This window comes from Ceratotherium simum, chromosome 13, assembly GCF_057802395.1.
Source record: "Ceratotherium simum simum isolate JZ-2026a chromosome 13, ASM5780239v1, whole genome shotgun sequence".
Taxonomy (NCBI): Eukaryota; Metazoa; Chordata; class Mammalia; order Perissodactyla; family Rhinocerotidae; genus Ceratotherium; species Ceratotherium simum.
In genome coordinates this window covers 16710968-16738018 of record NC_141912.1, presented here as the reverse complement: position 1 = coordinate 16738018, position 27051 = coordinate 16710968, and the positions used below count along the sequence as shown (strand labels likewise).

General features: G+C 35.2%; 1 protein-coding gene across 2 annotated transcripts in view; it reads left to right on the top strand.

The window, feature by feature from the left end:
* NUP153 (nucleoporin 153) overlaps positions 1–27051 on the top strand; it is a 71709-nt gene that overhangs the window by 5244 nt on the left and 39414 nt on the right. For both annotated transcript variants that reach the window (XM_087438057.1, XM_004432094.3), the window contains exons 2-9: positions 6400–6625; positions 17076–17324; positions 17718–17857; positions 17939–18067; positions 22893–23009; positions 23103–23147; positions 23256–23312; positions 25625–25771. In XM_087438057.1, coding sequence (XP_087294183.1) covers positions 6400–6625; positions 17076–17324; positions 17718–17857; positions 17939–18067; positions 22893–23009; positions 23103–23147; positions 23256–23312; positions 25625–25771 — 1110 coding nt within the window. The remainder of the gene's footprint in view (positions 1–6399; positions 6626–17075; positions 17325–17717; positions 17858–17938; positions 18068–22892; positions 23010–23102; positions 23148–23255; positions 23313–25624; positions 25772–27051) is intronic.

Sequence of the window (27051 nt, the reverse complement as noted above, 5' to 3'; positions counted from 1 at the left end):
GGATAGGGAAAGCTTGGCTGCTGAACAACTATCTGTAGGTTGTAAAATATGACAAATAATAGTTTAGATTTGGAGGTTAAATTCAGATTATTGAAATTAGATTCAATATAACTGCATTAGAATTTTAATACTTCCTTACTTTTTTCCGTCATGGAAATAACTGCGTGTGAGTTATAATAGAGATGCATTGTTAAAATAAGTAATGTTAGAATGGATATATTAAAAAACTGAAAAAACTGAAAGATTAGAATGGCATCTAGGTTTTTACTATTTAGTGTTTAAGATGTTTTTATAGTTAGATATTCTTTGTGTCACGTGAAGTCTTGGGTTCTTAGCCCTTGTTCTTCTTCACTTGGGCTTGGAGGGAGCAAGGGAGAAAACTGATTAGGGAATCTATATGAAATAAGACTTTGAAAAAAGTTTGGCAAGGAGAGCCGAGTGACGCAGGAGTTGAATGGGTAAGGAGAGTGTGCACAGAACCCTGGAAGAAAACTAAGTGACAGTGTCAGTGACAGGCCTCAACGAAATAAAGGGAGCCAGAAGAGCGGATAGAAATCAAAACAGCCGTGTATTCTGGGAGAATAGGGCTCTGGAACCTTAAACCTGAAGATGGATTATATTTGGTATTTATAGTTAGAGATCCGGTGAAATTATTTAAGAAAGGAGATTTTATAATCGGAATACTACTATTTAGTAGATGATAATGTGAAGAAAAGAAAGTTGAACAGAACTGAAGTCAAGAAAACTAATAGGAATAGAGAGCTTCATCTAAGTAGGAAGGCTATATAGTGATGGTAAGGAGTTGACCATATTGGAGATATGTCTCTGGTTATTTGGAGATTACAAATTGCTGAAAAGATACATGGGAAAAGAATGTCTTTTTCATTACAAATGAGTTCTGAGTTACGACTGTAGAAGAGTCTTGCCCCGCCTCAGCCTTCATCCTTGAACTCAGGTTAAATGTAATTTGAAAAGCTGATATATTCACAGTGCCTTACATATTGAGTGTGCTTAGTACATGTGTAGTATTGAATTGAATTTACTTCTAGCCCCCAAATTGAGTATTTATTCTAAATCTCAGTGGCATTTTTTGACGTTTTTTGCCATGGTTTGCCGAATGAAGAACCCTTAGTTGTTGAAGAGAAAAAACCAATCAGCCCAGGTTTAAAGGTTACTCCTTTAATCCTTGAATTTAACTTCATTGCTTATGATTATTTAGTGTATGATTATCTAGTGTAGACTTTGCTTTAGGGTTACAGGGAATATTTTTAAGATTTTAATGCCTCATTTATTTTGTTAATTTTTCTAAGCCCTTCATTAATTTTGCTTTCTTTGGCTACCTTTCTGCTTCTCTTCATTTAGTTGGCTTTGTGTTATTTATCATTCCAGAGGATGGTTCAATTTTCCCATGCTGTTGGATAGCTTCACAAGTTGTTTTTTGGAGGAAGGGCTATTAGTGTGGCAACAAAAATGATATATGCTGAAGGTGAAACCATCACACCAGTAATACAAGCAAATGTATTATTTATTTTTGAATTCAAAAATTGCTGATGTACTTTTTAGAAACTTGTCACAGAATATTCATGTGTGGGAATAAGAGGTTGGTTGAGCTGTGCAGTTGTAGATAAAACTGCATCAACTAATCTGTGCACTTTACAGACCTGGTGCCTGTCCTCTCACAGCTGATGCTCTAGTGGAGGCGAGAGGCAGACTATAATTCCCATTGTGTTTGACAGATTACCATCATGTAGGAAGTACCAGGGCACTGTTGGTGAATATAAGGGAGTGACTGTCCCAGACTTGGAGGATCAGAGAAGGTTTTCTGTAGGAAAACTTACGTCAAGTTATAACGGTGGGGGCCGGCCCTGTGGCTTAGCAGTTAAGTGCGTGCTCTGCTGCTGGCGGTCCAGGTTCGGATCCCGGGCACGCACCGACGCACCGCTTCTCCGGCCATGCTGAGGCCGCGTCCCACATACAGCAACTAGAAGGATGTGCAGTTATGACATACAACTATCTACTGGGGCTTTAGGGGGAAAAATAAATAAATAAATAAAATTATTAAAAAAAAAAGTTATAATGGTGGCGGTTAGGCTTACCGCTGAACCCTCTGAAAGTAGGGAGGAAGCTAATCTGGTAAAGTAGGATTTGAGTATTCACTCCTTAGTAGACCTTTACTCACTGTACCTCTGTTTCTCCCTCAAGTTTGTTTTTTTTTAAATATAAGAAAGCATTCTTCCTTCAGGTCCATGTAGGAAGCTCATTTACCCCATTCCCAGAAAGCCTTGAAGCATACTCTCTCAAGAACTCTTGAAAAGGTAGACCTTCTTTAGTAAGAGAGTCGGAGGAACCTTTTCTTCCGTAAGAAGACTGTTTGTCCACTTTTCTAGCTCCCTTCACTCTTTCTCAGTTTTCCATTAGTGGCTGAAGTCTATCTTTGGTACTTCAAAACTTAAAAAATTGCCAGGCAGGGAAGTACTTCTCCAAATCTATTTGATAGACAGGGCCCCGTACCTCTTTATAGTCTACCCAGTTCTGTGCATAATCAGGAGATTTCTTTGCCCTAGCAGTTTTGTAAAAATTCTAATATCTGATAGTTGGTTATTTACTATAAATAAGTGTGTTAGTCTTTAACACTGGAAATAAAATAGATTCAGAGGTAGGCTTTTATGTTTACTTCTGGTTTGGTTTTCTGAGTTGATGTTATAAAAATTGGTATTTATAAAAATTGATATTTATAAAAATTGGTATGATCAGGGCCGGCCCGGTGGCACAGCAGTCAAGTACATGTGCTCTGCTTCGGCGGCCCAGGGTTCGCAGGTTCGGATCCTGGGCGTGCACCAACGAACTGCTTGTCTAGCCATGCTGTGGTGGCGTCCCATATAAAGTAGAGGAAGATGGGCACAGATGTTAGCCCTCAGGGCTAGTCCTCCTCACAAAAACAAACAAAAAAATTGGTATAATAGTATGATGTATTTGATAGATAATGAGATGATCATGGAAATAGGTTGGTCTTTTAGGTAAAACTTTATGTTGTGGTTAGTGCCATCCTCTTACCCTCTGGTGCTGTGTCACGCAGTGCTCCACTGCTATTCATTGGGTTTTCATGGCCAGTTTTTTGGAAGTGGCTGACCAGGTCCGTCTTCCTAGTCTGTCTAGTCTGGAAGCTCTGCTGAAACCTGTCCACCATGGGTGGCCCTGCTGGCGTTTGAAATAAGAGCAGCTGCCACAGTATGACAACCGGCAGACTGGTGGTGTGGTTTTCTGACCCGGAAGCAAACCCAGGCCGTGCAGGTGAGAGCGCCAGTCTTAACCGGTAGACCACCAGGGCTGGCAGGATTATATTTACCATGGGCTTAATTGGGAAACCAGTCACTTAGGTTTTAGATGATTTTAGTGCAGTGTTTCTCAAACTTTAATTTGCATAAGAATCACCTGAAGAGCTTGTTAAAACAAGCAGATTTGCATTTCTCACGTGCTCTTAGGTGATACCAGTGCTGCTGGTCTGAAGACTCCAATTTGAGAACCACTGTTGTAGTCCTTTTATAGTGATTAGATATACAGTTGTGCGTCGCTTAATGATGAGGATAGATTCTGAGAAATGCATCGTTAGGCGATTTCGTCACTGTGCAAATATCATAGAGTTTACTCACACAAACGTGTAGGTGGTATAGCCTACTACACACCTAGACTATATGGTACTAATTTTATGGGACCACTGTTGTATATGCAGTTCGTCATTGTCCAAAAATGTTGTTATGCGGTGCATGACTGGTACATCAAAATCACTTGGGAGGGTTTGTTCAAACAGGTGACTCCTACCTCCTGAGTTATAGTAGGGCTGGCATAGGGCCTGAGGTGATGCTGACATTGCTGGTCTTTGGGAACCGCTAGTACTTGAGTATACTGAGCTTAATTTAACTTTTCTTGATGATTTAGGGTCATTTACCCTATAGAGGTATGCTCAAGTATAGGGAGGTTTGGTTTTTTATAATGGTTCCGGGTCAGTTTTATCATCTCCATTTCTTCTTACTGTCAGGCTCTTCATGCTGTAGTTCCTTGTGCCACTCGTAACTTCTCTGTCAGTGTAATTTTCTTGTACTAAGCTGTTGTGGGCTGAGATCAGATAAATTGGTTAAATTTTAGTTTAGAAAAGAAAAGATCTCCAAGCAGAGTATGTGACCTTTAGTGAATGTGCTTTATTATATCCATTTTGACTGTTCAATTTTGTTTACTGGTTATTGTGCATGATACCTGACGCTGCCACATAAGTGACCTTTGGTTAAGTATGGTGTTAATTATAAGTTCTGTACTTAGTTCCTTTAGGTGAAGAGAGATCATAGGAATCTCTGATACTTATAGTATCTAAACTTACCTTAGAGGAAGTCCACGAAAGACTTATTTTACACTAAATTCTTACGATAGTGTGTTAGCTAACTTACCACTTTATCATGTATGTCTTACTTTTTTCAAGTCTTATTTAAACTATGTTATAGCTTGTAAGCACTTGCAAGTTTTTTGAAGTATAGGGAGGGAGTAAATAAATATTTAAGTATAACTAAAAATAGTGAATATTCTATGTATGTTTTTATAAATATTAAATTTTGGATGTAGGTATATAATCTTTCTTTCCAAAATAACTAATACTGTGTAACATTAGCATAGAAAAGGGGAACAGTGGATTTGTGTTTTTCAGTAGTGAGTATTCTAGGGCCTTTGGCTTCACATGTTAGAGAGCTTACGTTGTGGATGTGTTCAGAATATCTGTTTGGAGAATATGTGGAGAAATAATTTCATATTTCCCAGTTGTTACCTACACCTTTTTTTTTTGCTGAGGAAGAGTCACCCTGAGCTAACAACTGTTGCCAATCCTCCTCGTTTTTTGCTTCAAGAAGATTAGCCCTGAGCTGACATTTGTGCCAGTCTTCCTCTATTTTGCATGTGGTTACTGCCACAACATGGCTGTCAAGTGGTATAGGTCTGCACCTGGCATCCAAACCCGTGAACCCCAGGCTGCCAAAGTGGATTGAATGAATTTAACCACTATGCCATAGGACCAGCCCTGACCTACACCTTTTCAAACAATGAGAAAATACTATTCAAGTACCTATATCAGAAGTATCTTGCATCTTTTCTCTTGACAGGGTTTTTCAAGGCCGCTTTGTCTTGGGTTTGCTTTTAAGGTAGATTTATGTATTCTGCCTTGACTTTGACTATTGTTTTTTGTACCTGCCAATTTGTTTTTTTTTTGCTTATGTGACTCTTTCTCTGAAGTCCTACTAATGCTGCTTTGTGAAGGAAATTTTTGCCTAAAATTGGTTACCTCACCCCAGTTTGTTTCTGCTAACGTTTTTTTTCTCATTAGTAATAAAGTTACTAGTATATATTTCTGTTATATTTTGTAAATTGCGAAGTGCTTTCACATTATTTCATTTAATCTTCATTATAATTCCTATTAGATAATAGTAGGAGGGGGTATTATTCTTATTTTACCTGGAACAAATCAAAGCATGGGGAGGGACTCAGACTTCACAGTAGGTCCTGTCAGTCCTGAAGCCCATGCTTTTACTCTAACATAGATATACCATAGTAGTTGTGTTTGTACCTTGGGCAATTTATTTCATTGTCTCTCTTCATCTACAAAGTAGCACTATTAATACCTGCTTCATAAAATTATTGTGGATTAAATTGAATAATGTGTTTAAACTGCTTAGAATAGTGCCTGGCACATAACAAAACTACAATAAATGTTAATAATACTGATAGTTGTTACACCACATTTTTTTTGTCCCTTTAAAAGTTACTGTAATAAAATTCTTCAGATTTTCAGGCAACATTTGATAAAACAAAATTTTGCCATCAAAAAAAATCTTAGATTATTTCTTGTTTATTATTTTGGGATAATTGTCTTATTGCCTGTCTTTAAAAAAATCTCTCATATTTTCATTTGTCTAAATTTTTGTTCTTCAAGAATGTGCAATAAAATAATTGAGGAAACTGCTGAAGGTATTGTTTATATTGCTACTTTTAATATTCTGGGATCAAAGTGGATGCCTTTTCTCTGGGATTATAACATTTTAGTGTATATTTTATTACTAAATCTAAAATTTATATTACTTATTTGATGACCTATAGGAGTTTTTTAAGGATTAGAATAATGTGGCCATTTGGGACAATTATTGGCTTGTGGATATATGTATATGGAAGAATGAAAAAGTAGGAATTTCATAATGTCTATATAAGTTGTAAAATACTATTATGTCAGCATGAACTCAAGTAACTGAATTTTAGGAAACTTTGTTGGAAACAGTTGTGTTTTGCTTGGTATGGCTTTCTGTAAGTAGGCGCATATTTAAAAAGACAAATTTATAAAACTGCCTTATGTGTTTTTCCCCCTAACAGGGCATTCTTAGCAGGGTTACAGAATCCGTTAAGAATATTGTGCCAGGGTGGCTGCAAAGATACTTCAACAAGAATGAAGATGTATGCAGCTGCTCAACAGACACAAGAGAGATACCACAGTGGCCGGAAAATAGAGAAGACGACCATTTGATATATGCTGATGAGGAGACCTCTAATATTCATGATGGGAGAATCACTCCTGAGCCAACAGTCAGTAATACAGAAGGTAAATAGAATATGGATATTTTTATGAATGATAGGTTTTCATGCCTTAATTTTAAATATCTTTATATTACTTGGCTTTGGTAAATCTAATTGGGTGGTACATACACCATGTAGGAGATGGGTGATGATCAGGTTCAAATTAGATATCTTTCTTATGTATCAGCTTTTTGTTTATTAAAGGAGGCTGTAATACTAGATCAGCTAAGATTGCAAGCTCTGGTGTTAGACTTTGGGTTTGAATTTTCATACCACCAATTGTTAGCCCTGTGGCTTTGGGCAAGATGATCTATTTTGTCCTCTGTATCTTCACAAATTGTTTTGAAAAAAGTAAAAGTGAAGCACTTAGAATAGGTCCTGGCACTAAGGGAGCACTGTATAAATGTTAACTTACAATGAAGCTGTGGTGATGCCTCCCACCACACATGAATTTGGGTATGGTATATCTGTAATTGGCACCTGTCCTCTCTGCAGCAGGTTCAGCTGGGTCATTTCATTATCTTACAGTTAAGTGACCCTGCATTTTAAAGGCTTGAGCTTTTTTGGATCTACTTAGAGCATTTTGGTGGGGTTTACAATATTAGGTAGCTTCAGTATAACCATGAGTATGGCATATTTGGGAGTATTACTCTGTCATTTCACTGTGTATATTTTTTACAGCTTTATTGAGATATATATCACATACCATAGAACTCACCCATTTAAAGTATACAGTTCACTGGTTTTTAGTATATTCACAGCATTGTTCAGCCATTGCCACAATCAATTTTAGAACATTTTCATCACCATCCCTCCCACCCCAACCCCCCCCAAATCCTATATCCATTAGTAGTCACTTCCCATCCCTACCTCTCCAGCCCTAGGCAACCACTAATTGTCTCTAGAGATTTGCTTATACTGGACATTTCATATAAATGGAATCATAAAATATGTGGTCTTTTGTGACTGGCTTATATCACTTAGCATGTTTTCAAGGTTCATCCATGTCATAGCGTGTATCAGAACTTCGTTTCTTTTTATTGCCAGGCAATATTTCATGGTATGGATAAACTACATTTTAATTATCCATTCATCAATTGATAGTCATTTGGGTTGTTTCCACTTTTTGAATATTATGAATAATGCTGCTATGATTGTTCATGTGCAAGGTTTTGTGTGGATATGTTTTTTTCTTGGGTATATACCTAGGAGTAGAACTGCTGGGTCATATGGTACTTTTAACATTTTTGAGGGAAAACTGTTTTCCAAAGTGACTACACCGTCTTACCCCCGCATTGGTAGTGTATGAAGATTCCAGTTTCTTTACACCCTCACCAATACTTATTTTCCTTTTTTTCTTTTTTATTATAGCAGTTCTAATGGGAATGAAGTTGTATCACATTGTGGTTTTGATTTGCATTTCCCTGATGACTAATGATGTTGAGCATCTTTTCATATGCTTATTGACCATTTGTATATCTTTGGAGAAATGGCTATTGAAATTCCCTTTTCCATTTTTGATTGGGTTATTTGTCTTTTTATAGTTGAGTTGAAAGAGTTCTTTACATATTCTGGATATAAATCCCTTATTAGTGTATGATTTGCAAATATTTTCTCCCATTCCGTTAGTTGTCTTTTTACTTTCTTGATGGTGTCTTTTGAAGCACAAAAGTTTTTAATTTTAGTGAAGTCCAATTTATCTCTCAGTATATGTTTCTTTCAATATATATATTTTTTCACTACCTGTTTTGACTTATTTATAATTACAGATTTTTTTCTAACTCTTAAGTCAGACTGTTAAGTCTTGTCTTGCCTAAATAATTGATGTAGATGTATGGCTTATTAATTTTGGTGTGCTTAGTAGCACATTTTCCTGCCTTATTTGCTTATAGTGAAAACTAGTGACAGTGAAATGGGCCTGAAATAAAGATTTCTTATTCTGGAGAAATAGCAAGTCTAGTTTTCTTAGCAATGTTCAGTTTGGCTTAGTCTTTAAATGTTTGCTTATTTTTACTAGAATAACTTAGGAAGTTTTAAGATCTGTACTTTTAAAGATTTCTTTCACATATATTACCACCAACCATCTTGAGACTTTATCTGGTAGATCTCTAAGCTAGCTGCCTTTTCTAGGCATTGAATGGGACCCCAGCTTCTCTTTCTTTTGATTAGGGACTTGTAGTGTGTACCATCATATATCCACAGTGATTGAAACCTTCTTTTCCATTCTAATGAGCATGCTAGTGAGGATTAACTAACTTGAAGAATTTAGCTTAGGTGTGAGATAAATGGAGAGTTTCTCATTTACATCTGTAAAGTTCTTTTTTGTGTGTGTTTTTACTTTCATTGAAATAATGAAAATAATTCAGTGGTCTGCCAAGATCAAGTCCAACTTGGATTTTATTCGTTATATTATTAAGTTTATAAGGTAGCTTTTCTGTCACCTGTGTATTATACATACCTTTGTGAGTAACTTCTAAACTCAAATTATTATGGAAAATTTCAAACTACAAGAAGTAAGGAGGGTAGTACAGTGAACCCCCGTGTACCCATTCACCAGCTTCAAAGACAGCCAACTTATGGCTGATGTTGTTTTCTTTGTTCCCCCATCTATTTGCCCACCTTCCCACTCTAACTCGCCTGGTTATTTAGAAGCAAATTGTGAGCAGCTTCTTGATGTTAACTTCAAAAACGTGATAGCATTTTTCCCCCTTTCTGGTCTTAGATCTGAATCCTGCTCCTATCTTAAACTTTGTAAGTTCCAGACAGTTCTCTTCTCACAGTCTGCCTCAACCTTTCTCAAAGTATTTATTCAATACTGGCAATCACATAATGTGTGACTTTAAGAACCACTGATAGCTTCCCAATATGATGAATATAGATCTTAGTAGATATAACAAAGAAATTGCAGTTTATGTTTATTCTGAAACATTACTCTTAAATTTGACAATGCATTTTCAAAACACCTTAGACATATCTGCTCTTAAAGTAGTGTCAAATTATTGAAAGCTTAAAACAATTTAGATATAACAGTCCTGAATGTTGTTTACTAAATATTAATTTTACCAGTATAACTTTTATATTAATAGTAACTAGAGCTGGAGAGTATTGTACATTCTTTAAATAGCCCAGTGCACCTACTGTTCTTAGGAACAGTTATAGAATCTGTGGCCCATTTCAGATCTGTCGTCTGCAGCTTTCTGCTTATGGACCTCCTTGTGTTGACTGTCCTAATGATGGTGAGCCATTGGGTGTCTCGATTTCTTCTGCTGGGTTAGTGGAGTGGATCAATGAGGAGAACCTCAAATAATGTACATGCTAAATTTTCATGGACTCAATAAGAGTTCAGGCTGCTGAGGGCCCCACGATGGCATATCTAGTACACTAGTCATCAGTGGATTGAAGTAGACTACTTTGGCTGATTGGTACCATGTGATCATAGGTGTACTCTTAGAAACTGGGCATTTGTGGCTGATGAGAATCTGTAGATGACATGGCCTTGTTTGGTCTTAGTCTCCCAAACTGTGTACTTTACTGGGCCTGGTTTGGGGGGTAAGGAAGCCCTATAAGTCTAAAAAACTGGCATTGCTGTTAGCAGCATACCTTCAAGTAGAAGTATATCATACTAGATTTCTGTTTCCTCTATAGCTTCTGTATATACTGGATTTAGCAGATGTCTGCCAATAGCTAGAAAATTGTCCTATCGCTTTTATCCTATAGGATAAACTGATGCAGGAATGAGAGAATCGGTAAGTAAAAAGCACTTTTATGATATAATATACAACAAAATTAGAAACTTCATATCCTAAGAAACATTCCAGCCTTTATGTATGTGAATCCTGACTGCAGAGAAATTGAAATATTATCATGTTTAAATGCCAGTAGGTTTAAATGCCAATACCAGTAGATTTCTAAGCTCCAGCCCGTATCTCTCTTAACTTGAGCAAGCTTAATAAGAAATTATTACATATAAAATGAATTTAGATATTCTATTAGATTTTTAAAATAGGATTTTTCATAAATAGTGGGGGGTTTTTTTGTTTTTTTTTTTTTAAGAATTCTTCATTGCCATTCTTGGTGTACCTTGCTTTTTTAAAAAATTATTTTTTTGAGTTGTAAAATATACGTAAAATTTACCATTTTAGCCATTTTTAAGTGTACCTACAGTTCAGGTGGCATTAAGTACATCCACATTGTTGTGCAACCATCACCACCATCCATCTCAACTGTTTTCATCCTGTAAAACTGAAACTCTGTACCCATTAAACACTAACTCCTTATTCCCCTCTTAGCCCACCTCGGCAAACACCGTTCTGCTTTATTTCTCTATGACTTTGACTACTCTTAGTACCTCATATGCGTAGAATCATACAGTATTTGTCCTTTTATGACTGGCTTATTTCACTTAGCGTAATGTTCAAGGTTCATCCATGTTGCAACATGCATCCAGATTTATTTCCTTTTTAAAAAAGGCTGAATAATATTCCATTGTATGTGTATTCTACATTTATTCATTCATCTACCAGTGGAACTTAGGTTGCTTCCATCTTTTGGCTGTTGTGAATAATGCTGTTAGGAACGTGATTGTACAAATCTCTTTAAGACCCTGCTTTTAGTGGAATTGCTGGGTCACATGGTAATTCTATTTTTAATTTTTTGAGGAACTGCCATACTGTCTTTCACAGCAGCTGCACCATTTTATGTTTCCTACCAACCACGCACAAGGGTTCCAGTTTCTCCACATCCTCGCCAACATTTGTTTTCTGTTTTTCTGATAGTGGCTATCCTAATGGATGTGAAGTGGTATCTCATTGTGCTTTTGATTTGCATTTCTCTGATGATTAGTAATGTTGAGCATCTTTTCATATGCTTGTTGGCCATTTGTATATCATTTTTGGAGAAATGTCTGTTCAAGTCCTTTGCCCAATTTTTAATCAGGTTATTTGATTTTTCATTGTTGAGTTGTAGGAGTTCTTTATGTATTCTGAATATTAACCCCTTATCATATGTATGATTTGCAAATATTTTCTACCATTCTGTAAGTTGCCTTTTCAGTCTATTGTTTGTCTTTTAGTGCATGTAAGTTTTTAAGTTTGATACAGTTCCATGTGTCTGTTTTTCTTTTGTTTCATGTCAAGAAATCATTGCTGAGACCAGTGTCATGAAGCTTTTCCCCTCTGTTTTCTTCTAAGAGTTTTATAGTTTTGCATCTTACATTTAGGTTTTTAATCCGTTTTGAGTTAATTTTTGTATATGGCATAAGGTAAGGGTCCAGTTTCATTCATTTGCATGTGAATATCTAGTTTTCCCAAAACCATTTGTTGAAGAGATTGTCCTTTCTCTATTGAGTGGTCTTGGCACCATTGTCAAAGATTATTTGACAATATATGTGAGGGTTTATTTCTGGGCTCTCTAGTCTATTCCATTGGTCTGTATGTTTGTCTTTATGCCAGTACCACACTGTTTTGATTACTGTTTTATAATAAGTTTTTGAAAATCAGGAAGTCTGAGACCTCCAGCTTGGTTGTTCGTTTTCAAGATTATTTTGGTTATTAGGGGTCCTTTGAGATCCCCAAGAATTTTAGGATGGTCTTTCTATTTTGAAAAAAGTGTCATTGGGTTTCTGAAAGAGATCACATTGCATCTGCAGATTGCTTTGGGTGGTACTGACATCTTAACAATATTAGGTCTTTCAATCTGAGAACATGGGGTGTCTTTCCATTTATTTATGTCTTAAATTTTTTTCAGCAATGTTTTATAGCTTTCATTGTGCAAGTCTTTCACCTCCTTGGTTAATTCCTAAGTGTTTTATTCTTTTTGATGCTATTGTTAATGGAATTGTTTTCTTAATTTACTTTTCAGATTGTTCATTGTTAGTGTCTAGAAACATAACTGATTTTTTTTTTTTAGGAGTGGAAAATTTTTATTTTTATTTTTTATTGATGTTTTAATGGTTTCTAACATTGTGAAACATAACTGATTTTTGTGTGTTGAATTTGTATCCTGTTACTTTGCTGAATTTGTTTATTCTAACAGTTTTTTTGTGGAACATTTAGGGGTTTCTACATATAAGACATATCATCTGTGAACAGAAATAATTTTACTCCTTCCTTTCCAATTTGGATGAATTTAATTTCTTTTTCTTGCCTTATTACTCTGGCTAGAGCTTCCAGCACTGTGTTAAATAGAAGTGGGAAAAGCAGGCATCCTGATCTTGTTCCTGATCTTAGAGGAAAATCTTAGTCTTTCACCATTGGGTATGATGTTGTGAGTTTTTCATATATAGCCTTTGTTGTGTTGATGTTTCCTTCCAGTCCTGGTTGAGTGTTTTTATCTGCACCTTATTTTTTGTATAATAGCACTTTGAAACAGTAATCCAGAATTGTTTTATATTGGTTAAACTGTTAAATATTTTTGAAGATAAACTTTTAGGAAGATAGTACATAGAAGAAAATTACAGAGTAGCAAATACAATCCAGCAGCACATTAAAGAATAGTAGACAACTCTTACTCACTGGAAAGAGTTAGTCTAGGGATGCAAGGAATCATTCATTGTTAGAGAATTATTACTATAGTTTAGCATGTTAATAGGTGAAATGATCTTATAAATTTTCTCTTTTTGGTAGATGCTAAATAGGTATTTGCCAGAACTTAAAATCCTTCATTATTTCTATTTGAAATTCAGAAACTACTATTTCCTGAACATGTCGTCCAAAGGGAAGAAATCATGTATAATGGTGACATGTTAGAAGCATTCCCATTAAAGTCAGGAATAACATGGAAGCCCATCATCACCACTTCTAGATATTAAAAATGTAATTAGATAAGAGGATGTGTGTATATGTATAAATATTGGGAAGAAGGAAGCAAAATGATCTTACAGATAATCAGATAATATAGATACAGATAATGCCTAGAAAACCCAAGAAACCCAACTGATTTTTAAAAATCTTATTAGAATAAGAGACTTCTAGAAGTTAATCACAAAGTTAATATCGAAAAAAAATCTAATAACTCTCTTATTTAACCAGTAACCAGTTAGAAAGTATGAAGGAAGAAAGGATCCCACTTTGTAACATTAAACAACAAAAACATATAGAAATATACTTAAGAAGTGTATGACACTCTAGAAGAAGAAATTCATTTAAGTTCTGCTGGGGAACATAAAGGAGACCTGAACAAAAAAAAGGTGGGTAGGAAAACAATGCTGGGAATGATATTAGTTCGTTTTTTAAATCTTTTAATTTCAGTGTGATCCCAGTCAAATAATTTTAATGGGTCTGTTAGGAACTTTGAACATGTTTAAAATACTTATTTTAAAGCTGTCTTGGCTCTCTTGGGTTCAGTTTCTGTTGACTACTTTTTTTCTGCCATGGATCGCATTTTCTTTTTTTATGTATATCAAATGATTTTTGGATAAATATTGTCATTTTGAATAGTACATGTAGAGATTGTGGATTTTGTTATCTTCCTCTGAAGAGTATTGCTTCTTGTTTTAGCAGACAGTTGTTACTGAATGATTTTGAACTTTTGTAGATTTAGTTTTATGCTTTGTTAATGTGTATCAGTGGAAATTCCAAAGTGTTTCTTAAGTCCCCTGTGTGGCGGGACTTAGCCTCCAAGCTGTTGTCTCCCCTGTTGCTTTTTAGGATGAGTCTATAGTAGGTCTTGTTCTAGGACATGATCCTTAGTCCCGAGGGGAAGCTTTTCTGGTATCTCAGCTGAATGCCAGGGATTTAAGGAAGTGTTTATGGGATCTCTAAATTCTAGCAGCTGGGGAACTTCAGTGTCCTCAGCACTGCTTTTTTTCCTAGCACTGCTCACCTTCTAGTATTTGTTTTCTCAACTCCATAGCAGCTGCTATTTGGTAAGTCTTAGATGGTCTTGCTCTGGTTGTGTATAGCCCATCTTCTCTCTAGACACTGCATGTGGACTTCTGGAGGCCCCTCACTGCTCTGTTTTTTTGTTACTGTCCAATGTCTTAAATTTTGATTTCTGCCTGCTCTGTTTGTTGGACTCCAGCTCTTTGTGCCAGGTCCGAAAATGTTCCTAGACAGAGAGCCTTGGTAGTGATAGGTCTCATTTTGTGAATTTTCTTGTGCTATTTTCTAGTGTCTGAAAGCTGTTGCCTCATACATTTTGTCCAGTGTTTTGGTTATTTACAGTAGAAGTGCTAGTCTGGGGACCTAGTTATTCCAGCCTAAGTGGAATAGTCTTTTGGAGACTTGCCAGATGATTCTAAAGTTCTTGAAAATACACCTGAAGATAAATAGAGAAATTCTGAAAAAGAATAGGGAAATGTGGTATAGATTGGATAACTTTTACAGGCATTAGATGTGTTCTAAAGCTATAGTATTTAAAACATTATGGTATTTGTACAGAAGTATACAGGTATATCATTGGAGAAAAGGGGGAAAAGCCTCTTGGAATTTAGTATGTGGTAGTGGTGGCTTCTCAATTAGTGAGGAAAATATGGCTTATTTAAGAAGATTATTTTAGAATATGAGCAGACTAACTATTTGGAAAACAATGAAAGCTGAGCCATTCCTTCGCTACTACATCATAAGTGATTTCAGATGGAGTCAAGATTAAACATTATATCGAAATAAAAGCCACAGTACTGAAAAAAAAGAGATGAGTAAAATTTTTTATTTCTTACAGTTTTGGAATGGTAAAAGTCTCTGTAAACAAGGTACAAGTTGTTTCTCTATTACAAAAGACACCATCAAAAAATGAGTGAGTTCAACCAATGGTGAAACATTAGTTGTAATATTTCAAATCATATCACACTGATCTTACTGATCAAAAAAGAAATTAGATCTTAACTAATTTTGTTAATAAGAGAAAATATGTCAGTAAGCAATTAACAGAAAAAATATAAATGACCAATGAATATAGAGAAGGATGTTCAATATCCCTCTCATTTAAATAAATGCAAATAAAGTAATGATGATATTTGGAATATTAGATTGACAGAAATCAGAAAAGGTTACTATCCAGTGTTAGAGAGAATGAGGGACATGTACATTGTCATTTGCTATTTGTGGAAGTATAACTTGACAGGAAATCTTTGGATCATAGTATCTCTCATAAGCAAAAATGAGCATGTACTCTGATCCAGTATGATAGAGCAGTTCCACATATAATTGTTTATCCCATCAATTCCTAGGATACCTTGGACTACTTAGGCTGCTTTATGGGCCCAGCTTCAGACTTAAAGAATCAGATTTTTTTGTGGGTGGCTTAGATTTGTTTAGTAATTTCTCCTCATGTTTTCCTTACATATATACTTAGAGAACCATGGATTTATCCCAAGAATACTCTTGAAAGTCTGCAGATAAGTGCATGTCTATGTGGTGGAGTGTTGGGGAAACAGTCACATATATATTTATAGTGAGAGTAAATCAGTGTGATAAGATACAATGTGGTCTTTAAAGGAAATGCGCTCTATATGTAGAGATAAAATTATATTGGTAAATGGAAAAACAAGTCATAAAACTAGATGCAAAAGCATGATTATGTGATTAGAGAAAACATTTGTGTATGCATATAAAATATCTGGGAGGATATACAAATTTAATAGTGATTGTTTCTGGAGGGGAGACTTTTTTTTTTTTTGGTAAGGAAGATTGGCCCTGAGCTAACATCTGTTCCCAATCCTCTTCTTTTTGCTTGAGGAAGACTGGCCCTGAGCTAACATCTGTGGCAGTCTCCCTCTATTTTGTATGTGGGTCGCCGCCACAGCATGGCTTGATGAGTGATATGGGTCTGCACCTGGGATCTGAACCCACAAACCCCAGGCCGCCAAAGCAGAGCACACCAAACTTAACCACTACACCACTGGGCCAGCCCCTGGAGGGCAAACTTATCCTTTTTGTTTTTTGACTTTTCTTATATAGTTTCTTTGCTTTTATTTTTTATGAGCAGGTTTTGTAGTAATATCAATTCAAGGAAAATCAAGAACCATGTACTTTTAGAAGTTGTATGTGATCACTGAAATATGTTTTGATGCTAGGTTAGGTAAATTAATTTCAGATAGTTGAAACCTTGATTGGCTAAAGAATATTTTACATTAGGCTTATCATAAGAGGCTTCAATGATTTGAATTGAAGCTGTATTTATTATATAGTGTATTTTCTTTTCTTTGCTGAGGAAGATGGGTTCTGAGCTAACATCTATTGCCAATCTTCCTCCTTTTTTTTTCCCCAAAGCCCCAGTAGATAGTTGTATGTCATAGTTGCACATGCTTCTAGTTGCTGTATGTGGGACGCGGCCTCAGCATGGCCAGAGAAGTGGTGTGTCAGTGCATGCCCAGGATCTGAACCCAGGCCACCAGTAGTGGAGCACGCGCACTTAACCGTTAAGCCACGGGGCTGGCCCTATAGTGTATTTTCTTAAAGTAAATATCATTTGTGATAGTGATAGTGTATTGCTTTTTCTAAGTTGTGTGTTCATAATACTTCTGCTTTTTTTTTAAGAACCCTCAACAACTAGTACTGCTTCAAATTATCCAGATGTATTAACAAGGCCTTCTCTTCATCGGAGCCATTTGAATTTCTCCATGTTGGAATCTCCTGTGTTACACTGTCAGCCCTCCACGTCCTCAGCATTCCCAATTGGCAGTTCTGGATTTTCCCTTGTAAAGGAAATTAAAGATTCTACCTCTCAGCATGATGATGATAACATCTCAACTACCAGTGGTTTTTCTTCAAGAGCTTCTGATAAAGGTATTCTTGGTAATTGGTAGTAGTAAATAATTTTGGTAGTAAAATTAAATTTCCTGGGATTATTTTTTTCTAGCTTGGTTGTAGTTTTAATTTTCTTTTTATAAATTTTTATTTATTTATTTATTTATTTATTTATTTTTCCCCCGAGAGCCCCAGTAGATAGTTGTATGTCGTAGTTGAACAGCCTTCTAGTTGCTGTATGTGGGACGCGGCCTCAGCATGGCCAGAGAAGCAGTGCGTCTGTGCGCGCCCGGGATCCGAACCCGGGCCGCCAGCAGCGGAGCGCGCACACTAAACCGCTAAGCAACGGAGCCGGCCCCTAATTTTCTATGTATAAAAATCCAGGGTCTTGTAATTAGTGCTATTACTATGCATTACATATTTTTGTTTCAGATATAGCTGTTTCAAAGAACACTTCAGTGCCACCTCTGTGGTCCCCAGAGGCTGAACGTTCTCATTCACTCTCACAGCACACTGCCACCAGCTCCAAAAAACCAGCATTCAACTTATCTGCCTTTGGAACACTTTCCCCTGTAAGTACTAATTGGATTTGATTTAATCACATCAGTTTTGAATGTTTATTGCTTATAATTTATCATTGTGTTTCTGTGCAGTCACTTGGGAATACGTCAATCCTTAAAACAAGTCAGCTTGGAGATTCTCCTTTTTATCCTGGAAAAACAACGTATGGTGGGGCAGCAGCTGCTGTAAGACAGCCTAAACTACAAAACACACCATATCAGGTTCGTTCAAGTAGGAAAAGGATTGATAACCTTTTTTGAAAAATAATTAGTAAGTAACTATTGGCACTCAAAGTGTTGGTTCACTTGCTCTTTGGTAAAATGATAGAACTGTGGATTACAATCATTCTTTTCATTTAGGGAGTATATGAACATTGTTTTAGACTAAGCAAACATTTTATGCCTTAGATTTGTGTGTGTGTGTGTGTATTTTTGAAAGTGGGATGATTAATTCCTTTTTTAAAAAATTGAGGTATAAATTACATATAGTAAAATTTACCCTTATTAGAGTATTTGAATTTTAACTGAAGTTGGGTAACCACTTCTGCAATCAAAATATTGAACAAACATTTTCATCACCCGGAAATGTTACCTTGTACATCCCTGTAGTCATCCCTTTCTACTTCTACTCTCTGGCAACGACTGCTCTGTTTTCTTTCACTGTAGTTTTGGTTATTCCAGAATGTTATATAAATTTAATCATGTAGTATGTAGCCTTTTGAATTTGGCTTATTCTACTTAGCATAATGCATTTGAGATTGATCTATATTTTTGCATATATCAACAGTTCCTTTTTATTGCTGAGTTATAATACAGTTTGTTTATCCATTCACCAGTGAAAGGAGACTTGAGTTGTTTCTGGTTTTGGCAATGTGAATAAAGCTGCTATGAACATTTTGTGTGAACTTTAATTTTCATTTCTCTTGGGTAATATGTAGAAGTTGGACTGCTAGGTCATATGGTAAGTAAACTCTAAACTTTATAATAAACTGCCAAACTGTTTTCCAAAGTGGCTGGTACCACTTTGCATTCTCATCAGTAACGTAAGAGTGTTCCAACCAGCACTTGTCATCAGTTTTTTGTTTTTTATTTTAGCCATTCTAATAGGCATGTAGTGGTAACCCCAACTCGCTGTGATTTTCATTCGCCTTTCTGTAATGACTGATGATGTTGAGCATCTTTTCATGTGCTTATTTGCCATCAATATATCTTTGGTGAAATACCTGTTCAGATCTTTTGCCCATTTTTTAATAGGATTTTCTTATTAATGAGTTTTGAGAGTTCATTATTCAGGGTGAAGTCTTTTGTTAGATATACGTTTTGCAAATATTTTCTCCTATTCTCTGGCTTGTCTTAACAATGTCTTGTGAAGAGAAGTTTTTACTTTTGATGACATTGAGTATATTGATTTTTTTTTCCTTCTATGGTTTATGCCTTTGGTGTCATGTCTAAGACGTTTTTGCCTAACCCAAGGTCACAGATATTTTCTCCAATGTTTTCTTCTAGAAGCTTGATAGTTTTAGGTTTTAATTTAGGCGTATGATTCATTTTGAGTTAATTTTTGTATGTGGTATGAGGTATGGATCAAGATTCGTTTTTTAACATATGAGTGTCCCGTATTTCTAGGACCCTTTGTTACAAAGACTATACTTTCTCCATTGAATTGCCTCTGCCCTTTTCTCGACAGTCAATTGACCACATATGTGGCTCTATTTCTGGACTTTCTATTCTTTTCCATTGATCTATGTATGTATCTTTATTGGCAAAAGGCCAACATTAAACTGTCTTGATTACTATAGCTTTATAGTATGTCTTGAAATGAGGTAATGTGAGTCCTCCAGCTTTGTTTTTTTTCAAGCTTGCTTTGGCTTTCCTAGATCCTTTGCTTTTTCATAATTTTAGAATAACCATAACGATTTCTACAAAGTCTACTGGGATTTTGATTGGGATTGCATTGAATTTAAAGATCAATTTGGGGAGAATATACATCTTAAAAATATTGAGTCTTCCAATCCATGAACACAGTATGTCTCTCCATTATTTAGGTCTTTTTAAATTTCTTTCATCAGTGTTTTGTAGTATTCATCACACAGACCTTGCACATATTTTGTTAGATTTATACCTAAGTATTTCACGTTATTTGGTATTAGTCAAGAATAAATAGCCTGAATAGTCTGTTCAATAAATTAAATTCATAGTTAAAATACCTTCCAGCAAAGAAAACTTTAGGCCCAGATAACTTCCCTGGCGAATTCTACAAAACATTTAAGAAAGAAAGAATATCAATTCTGCAGGAAGTTTTTCATATAATATGAGGGTACACTTCCCAACACATTTATGAGGCCAGCATCACCCTGATAATAAAATTAGACAAAGACATTACAAGAAAGCTACAGACCAATATTTCTCATGAATTACAGACACAAACCTCTCAACAGATATTTGCAAACTGAATACAGTAAGTATAAAAAGGATACTGTATCATGATCAAGTGGGGTTTGTCCTAGGAATGCAAGGTTGGTTCAACATTTGAAAATTAATATGATCTGCCATGTAAATAAACTAAAGAATGAAAACTATATGAACATCTCCACAGATGCATAAAACACGTTTAGTAAAATCCAACATCCATTCATGATAAAAATTTTCAGCACACTTAGGAATAGATGGGAACCTCCTCAACCTGATAAATCGTATCTACAGAAAATCTTCAGCTAACATCGTATTACTCATGAAAGACTGAATACTTTCCTCCTAAGATCAGGAAGAGAACAAGGATGTCTGCTATCACTACCACTGATCAACATCATACTGCAAGTCCTAGCCAATGCAAGAAAAAAGAAATACAAGCCATACAGATTGGAAAGGAAGAAGTAAAATTACTCCTTATTCATAGACAATATGCTTACCTACATAGAAAATCCCAAGAAACTACAAAAACAGTTATCAGAACATATAAGTGAGTTTAGCAAGGTCACAGAATACGAGGTCAGTATACAAAATCGTTGTATTTACATATATATTAACAGCACAGTTGGAAATTGATAACTTTAGAAAAATATATCAATTTAAGGTAAACTGCATCATTCTGTCCTTTGTCCTAAGAGTTTCTTGAGGATCATAAAAATTGTGTTTCGTGTATATATTGTTATGGTGCTTGATTACAGGCTTTGATGTTAATACAGATGGAGGAGTAATAATGCTTTAAGCATGTAGGCTTTTGGAGAGGGAAATCCATGTAAAGATGACAGTCTATGACAAACATAGAAATGGCATAGAAACAAGTATATTTGAAGAGTTTGTCTTGTCTTAAGAGTTCTTGCTTTCCTAATTGGAGGATGCTTCCATATATAATTAACAGTAATTGTGAGTCTTATTTCTGAGTGTGTTCATGAAGGGCAATATTTTATTATTTAACAAAGGTAACTGGATGTTGGAGTTACACAGGGAGCTTTTTCTTAAAGCTTAAACTGGCTCATATTGCTTGTTTTTTTAAAATTTTTACAGTTAAAATAGTTCACCATGTTAATAGAAGATAAGATGATTCAAGCCTATGATTCCTAGAATAGTTCAAGTCAGAGTATATTCCTGCTGATTCTTCTGTTTCTGATATCGAATCCTATACTTGTCAATGCTGAGTCCTGACATACCCTGAGAATCCCTCTCAACACAGGCTTCCAAATGTTTATCATTGACATTTGGGATTAAATTTGTTTGTTGTTCCTTTCCTAGAGCATTAGAGCTGGGAGGCATATTAAAGATTCTCTAATTCAGTTCCATTTTATTGATTAGTGAACTGAGGCCCTGAGAAGCCAGTGGTTAGTAGAATCCAATGACAAAACAGACTGTCATATTTTCCTAAAGGATTTTAATGTTGCCTCATGTTTGCCAAAGCCTCTGGTCTGAACAGCAATCTTTAATATGCACCAAGTTCTTGATAAAACTAATGTAGAATATTACAGCTACTCTGAAAATATGTTGAATATTTGGTAGCAGAGAAACGTTAAAGTAGTTATTGTGCTTCAGTTTTTCAGATAGTATGAGCTTTTTATAGAAACGGTTATATTTTGATTGTGATAATATCTTTTTTTATATTAAACATTGCCAAACTACTTTGTTTTGTGGTAGTCACTTGGTTATTGGAATGTTGTAATGCATTCTTGAGAAAAGGAAGTGTTTCTATTGGAATTTGTAAACATTGCTTGTATGTTAAAGGGTATTTGTCCATTCTTTGTAAGGTTTTTTCCTTAACTCCAATTTTAAGAAAGTTAAAAAGTCGTTTAGTAAGAAATAGGCTGAGTATTTAAAATTTTTCTTATATTAAAATTTGAGAAACAAGTCAGTTTAAAATGTTCAATTTCACTTGCAGTAGAAATTGCAGTTTCTTTGTTTAGCTGTCTTGGAATTTACTGTAATTAAATATTAATACCTAGAATAAACAATATTTGAATGCAGTTCTCCTTAATTTAATGTTCTTTGACTTAAATATGAAGAGATAAATGGATCAAGGTAATGCTAGAACTTTTTACCAGTTATCTAACATAGCTGGCGTATCTTAAGTGTGGTGCATACTGTCTTGTCATTTTTTTCTGATTATAAGAGTAATTTTTTAGAGAATTGGATTTTTTTTTTTTTTTTTTTTTAAAGATTTTATTTATTCATTTTTTTCCCCCCAAAGCCCCAGTAGATAGTTGTATGTCATAGGTTCACATCCTTCTAGTTGCTGTACGTGGGACTCGGTCTCGCGTTGGACGGAGAAGTGGTGCCTCGGGGCGCGCCCGGGATCCGAACCCGGGCCGCCAGCATCAGAGCGCGCGCACTTAACCGCTAAGCCACGGAGCCGGCCCAAGAATTGGATTTTCAATAAAGGCATAAAGAAAAAAAGTTGAACATAAACTTAATGACACCACCCAGAGATAAATTTTTGCCAACAGATTAACATTATTTCACTTTGGACGTCCATTCTATTTTGTAAATATTTTCATTCCGTGAACTACGTCCTTGAGAGCTTATGGTTCCAACAAATAATACAGTGTTTACTCTACAGGCGCCAGTCAGAAGACAGATGAAAGCTAAGCAACCCAATGTACAGTCCTGTGGGGTGACTAGTTCAACAGCTCGGCGAATACTGCAGTCTTTAGAGAAGATGTCAAGCCCTCTAGCGGTAAATTTTTAAAATCACAATTAAATGCAGGAGTGTAACAAAATTTGAGTTTAGTGAAAAATCTTAATTTTGTTATTATTTCAAAATGAACAGGATGCAAAAAGAATTCCATCTGTTGTTTCTTCTCCTCTGAATTCTGTAAGTTGACTTTTAAACTTTTTTAAGAGATATATTTTTATATATTGGTGATGAAGGTCTTACTTTTCAAAGTTTCCCATCTATTCTAATAGTATTTTATTTTTTCAGCCTCTTGATAGGAGTGGGATAGATACCACCACAGACTTGCAGGCCAAAAGGGAAAAGGTAAGATTTCTTTAGTGTTTGTTTATCTAAAGTATCAACAATTTTGTTCTATTTATTTTTAAGTTACCAAATATACAAAGTGCATTTAGTTGATAGTCAGTAGGGAACATGTTTGTTTGAAAAATAAGATCTTTTTACTTGGATATTGTAGCCTCTTCTGACAGCCTTAGCACAATGCTGTATATGTAGTAGATGCTCAGTCAGTATTTTTTGGTTATTTGGCATTTCCATCGTCAGCATCTTGCCAGTCTTCATGAGTGACTCTTACCTTTTGATAAATAAAAATAAGAGTGAACAGAGCTTGAAGTGCTTAGTAATTAGAAGTTCAGTGAACTAAAGCCCTCATTGAACATAGTTATCTTTGTAAACTTCCGTCATTAACAAACATTATGTCAAATCTGTTGTATGTAATAGAATTTCAAATTGGCTTATCTTTCATCATTCAGCCAAAATACTGTTCTAGGATAGCAGAGCTAATAAAAAATATAATATAGATTATATCTTGATAACCCTTTTTAGTGTATTCTATTTGGTTAAAAGTAGCTTTGGAGGTTACTGTGGAAAAAATAAAATGCTTGATAGTTAGCGTTAAAGAGGTATATTTTTTGTTGGTTGTGTGTGTGGCTAGTTAAGTATCCTTCAGGGGAAGTAGATTCCCGATCCTTACTTGTGAAAACATTTATTACAACACCAAGTTTCCCCAGAAGTAATTGATTAAAATTATCATAATTCTCTGAATTAATTGCAAGGACTGTATTCAAGATATTGGTAAATTGTAATTATTTTTACTGAAATTCTGATGCAGAGAAGAACCCTAAAATTGAGCTTTTCTTGGGATAGTGTTGCTTCTCAATTTTTACAATTACCTGGATGTTTGTAATCAGGCAAGAAGGAATCTATTATTAGCTGCTGTGATGGGATTGATGTAAGCCTTTAGCTGCTTTTTCTCAGATTCCCGTTTATATCAGATTGTTTAAAAAGAAGTAGAATTTAAAAATTGTGCCATAAGAGAAGTTTTCATCAATAAAAATTTTATTAATGGTCGAGTATAGTATCAATAAAATTTTATTAATGGGTGCAAGGATATATAAAGGCCAGAATACCATATTGTAGTTTGTGTTTTATGGATGTAATCAGAACAGTTTACAAAATAGACTGTCTCATTGAGTTGTAGGATCACACTTATGATGAGGATTTAGAGAAGAGCTAGTAACTATACAGAGGCTTTGCCCTGGAAACCAATGTTGTTCACAGCTGCTGCTGAGTGAAAGGATTGTGTTCATAGTATTAGAATCTTTGGACAAAGGAGAGGCTTTATAGTCATCTTACACCAACAGGATTTTGACTGTGTTTCAGTGTAGCAAAAGACCGTTGATAAAGCACTTGTGTACTTAGATGATAAAGCCAGTACATTTTAGGATTTGGAATTCTTAACAGTGCTTTACTAATTAGACTTAAATTGTAAGCCTTTTGTTTGGTTTTTTTGTTTGTTTTTTGTGTGAGGAAGATTAGCCCTGAGCTAAGATCCGATGCCAGTCCTCCTGTTTTTGCTGAGGAAGATTGGCGCTGGGCTAATATCTGTACCCATCTTCCTATACTTTATATGGGACGCCACCACAGCATGGCCTGACAAGCGGTGCGTCGGTCCGCGCCCGGGATCTGAACCTGCAAACCCCAGGCCGCCGAAGCGGAGTGCGCGCAGTTAACCACTTGTGCCGCTGGGCCGGACCCTTACTTTTGGTTTGGTTTTTAAATAACAATAGAGGAAAATTAACTTGGAGAGAGGTTTCTTCACATTTTTAGCAATGAAAATATTTTATAGCTAGTTTCAAAATATCTTATTTGCAGCTGAAGAAAATTTAGGTAGTAATTTGGGGAAAATGTGGCAAAATCAGTTTTTTAGTTCATATATTTGAAATTCATCCTGTAAAAGCTTAGATTTGTGGAGTGGTTTTGAATATAGTTCTCATTTTGTGTGTGTGCGTGTGTGTTGTATGCAGGTGTGTGTGAAAAGTCGTAAAGTCTGGAATAAGTCTGTGAAACCATATATATATATATATATATATATAGGTGTGTATGCATGTATAAATAAATAATATATATTAATATATATATATTTTTCTATATACACCCTTGGTTCTATTACTATCAGCTTTTCCTCTTAGTGTTCATTTGCATCCACTGGGTATTTCTCTAGGAAGTACTCATCATAGTCCCTAGGTTACATTAGCTATTGTCAAATAATTTTTAGATATGCATCATTGATATATATGAAAATAAAAGTTTGTCTTTGATTTCTGTTTACCTCTAAGGTGGACTCTCAGTATCCCCCTGTTCGGAGACTTATGACCCCAAAGCCGGTTTCCATAGCAGCAAATCGAACTGTTTATTTTAAACCGTCTCTGACCCCATCTGGTGAATTAAGGAAGACTAATCAAAGAATAGATAAAAAGCACAGTGTGAGTATGTGTTTATTTTTGCTAGTCTTTGAATATTGATTAAAATGAATAAGGGTAATGTAAAATACAAGCACTCTATCATTGCAGTCTAATAACTAGATAATACATAAAGTTTGTGAATTCGTAATTATTCTGAATTGGCTTGCCTTTAAAATGGCTGGCACTTTGATTAAATCCTAAATTAGTGTTTATTAGTAAATACTAGACTATGCTCATTGTTTAGATTAGATAGTTTTGCCAGACTTGCTTTATCTGTGTGTTTTGTTTGTGTTGTTGAACTTGAAATTTGAAAATTTCAGGCATCACGTCTGCCCACCTGCTAAGTACTTGGGCACACATCTCCTAAGTACTTTCTTCTATATTATCACATCTAAGGAAGTTAATGTCAGTTCCTTTCTAATATTGTGTAATATCTAGTCCATATTCAAATGTTTATAGCTGCTTTTTTGAACTAGAAACCAAGCGAATTTCACACATTGCTTTCGATTTTGTCTTTCTAGACCTCAGACCTTCACCCTCACCACTTTTTTTTGTTTTTAAATAACTGCTTTATTGAGATATAATTCATATACCATACCATTCACCTAAAGTGCACAGTTCAGTGGTTTTAGTATATTCATACAGTTTATCCATCGCCACAGTCAATTTTAGAACATTTTCATCACTGTCTCTCACACTCCCCAAAAATCCCATACCCATTAGTATCCACTTCCCACTCCTACCCTTCCAGTGCTAGACAACCACTAATCTGTCCTGTACATTTGCTTATTCTGGACATCTCATAAAAATGAAGTCTTAAAATATGTGGTCCTTTATGACTGGCTTATTTTACTTAGCATAAAAGGTTTATCCATGTTGTAGCATGTATCAGAACTTCATTCCTTTTTATGGCTGAATAATATTTCATAGTTTGGATATACCAGATTTTGTTTATCCGTTCATCAGTTGAGGGACATTTGAGTTGTTTTCACTTTTTGACATTAATGAATAATACTGCTATGAACTTTTGTGGACAAGTTTTTATATTTGTCTTGGGTTTATACATAGGAATGGAATTGCTAGTCACATTGGTATTTGAAGAGATCAGACCAGTTGTCTTATAAAATGTCCCATATTCTGGGTTTATCTGTTTTCTTGTGTCATTTAACTAAAGTGTATGTTTTTTATTTATTATATTTATATAGCACTTACAATTTGCCTTTATTTATATTTATATTTAATCTCATTCAATCGTCATAATAACTCAATTTCCTGAAAATTTTCAAGCTAAAGTTGAAAGA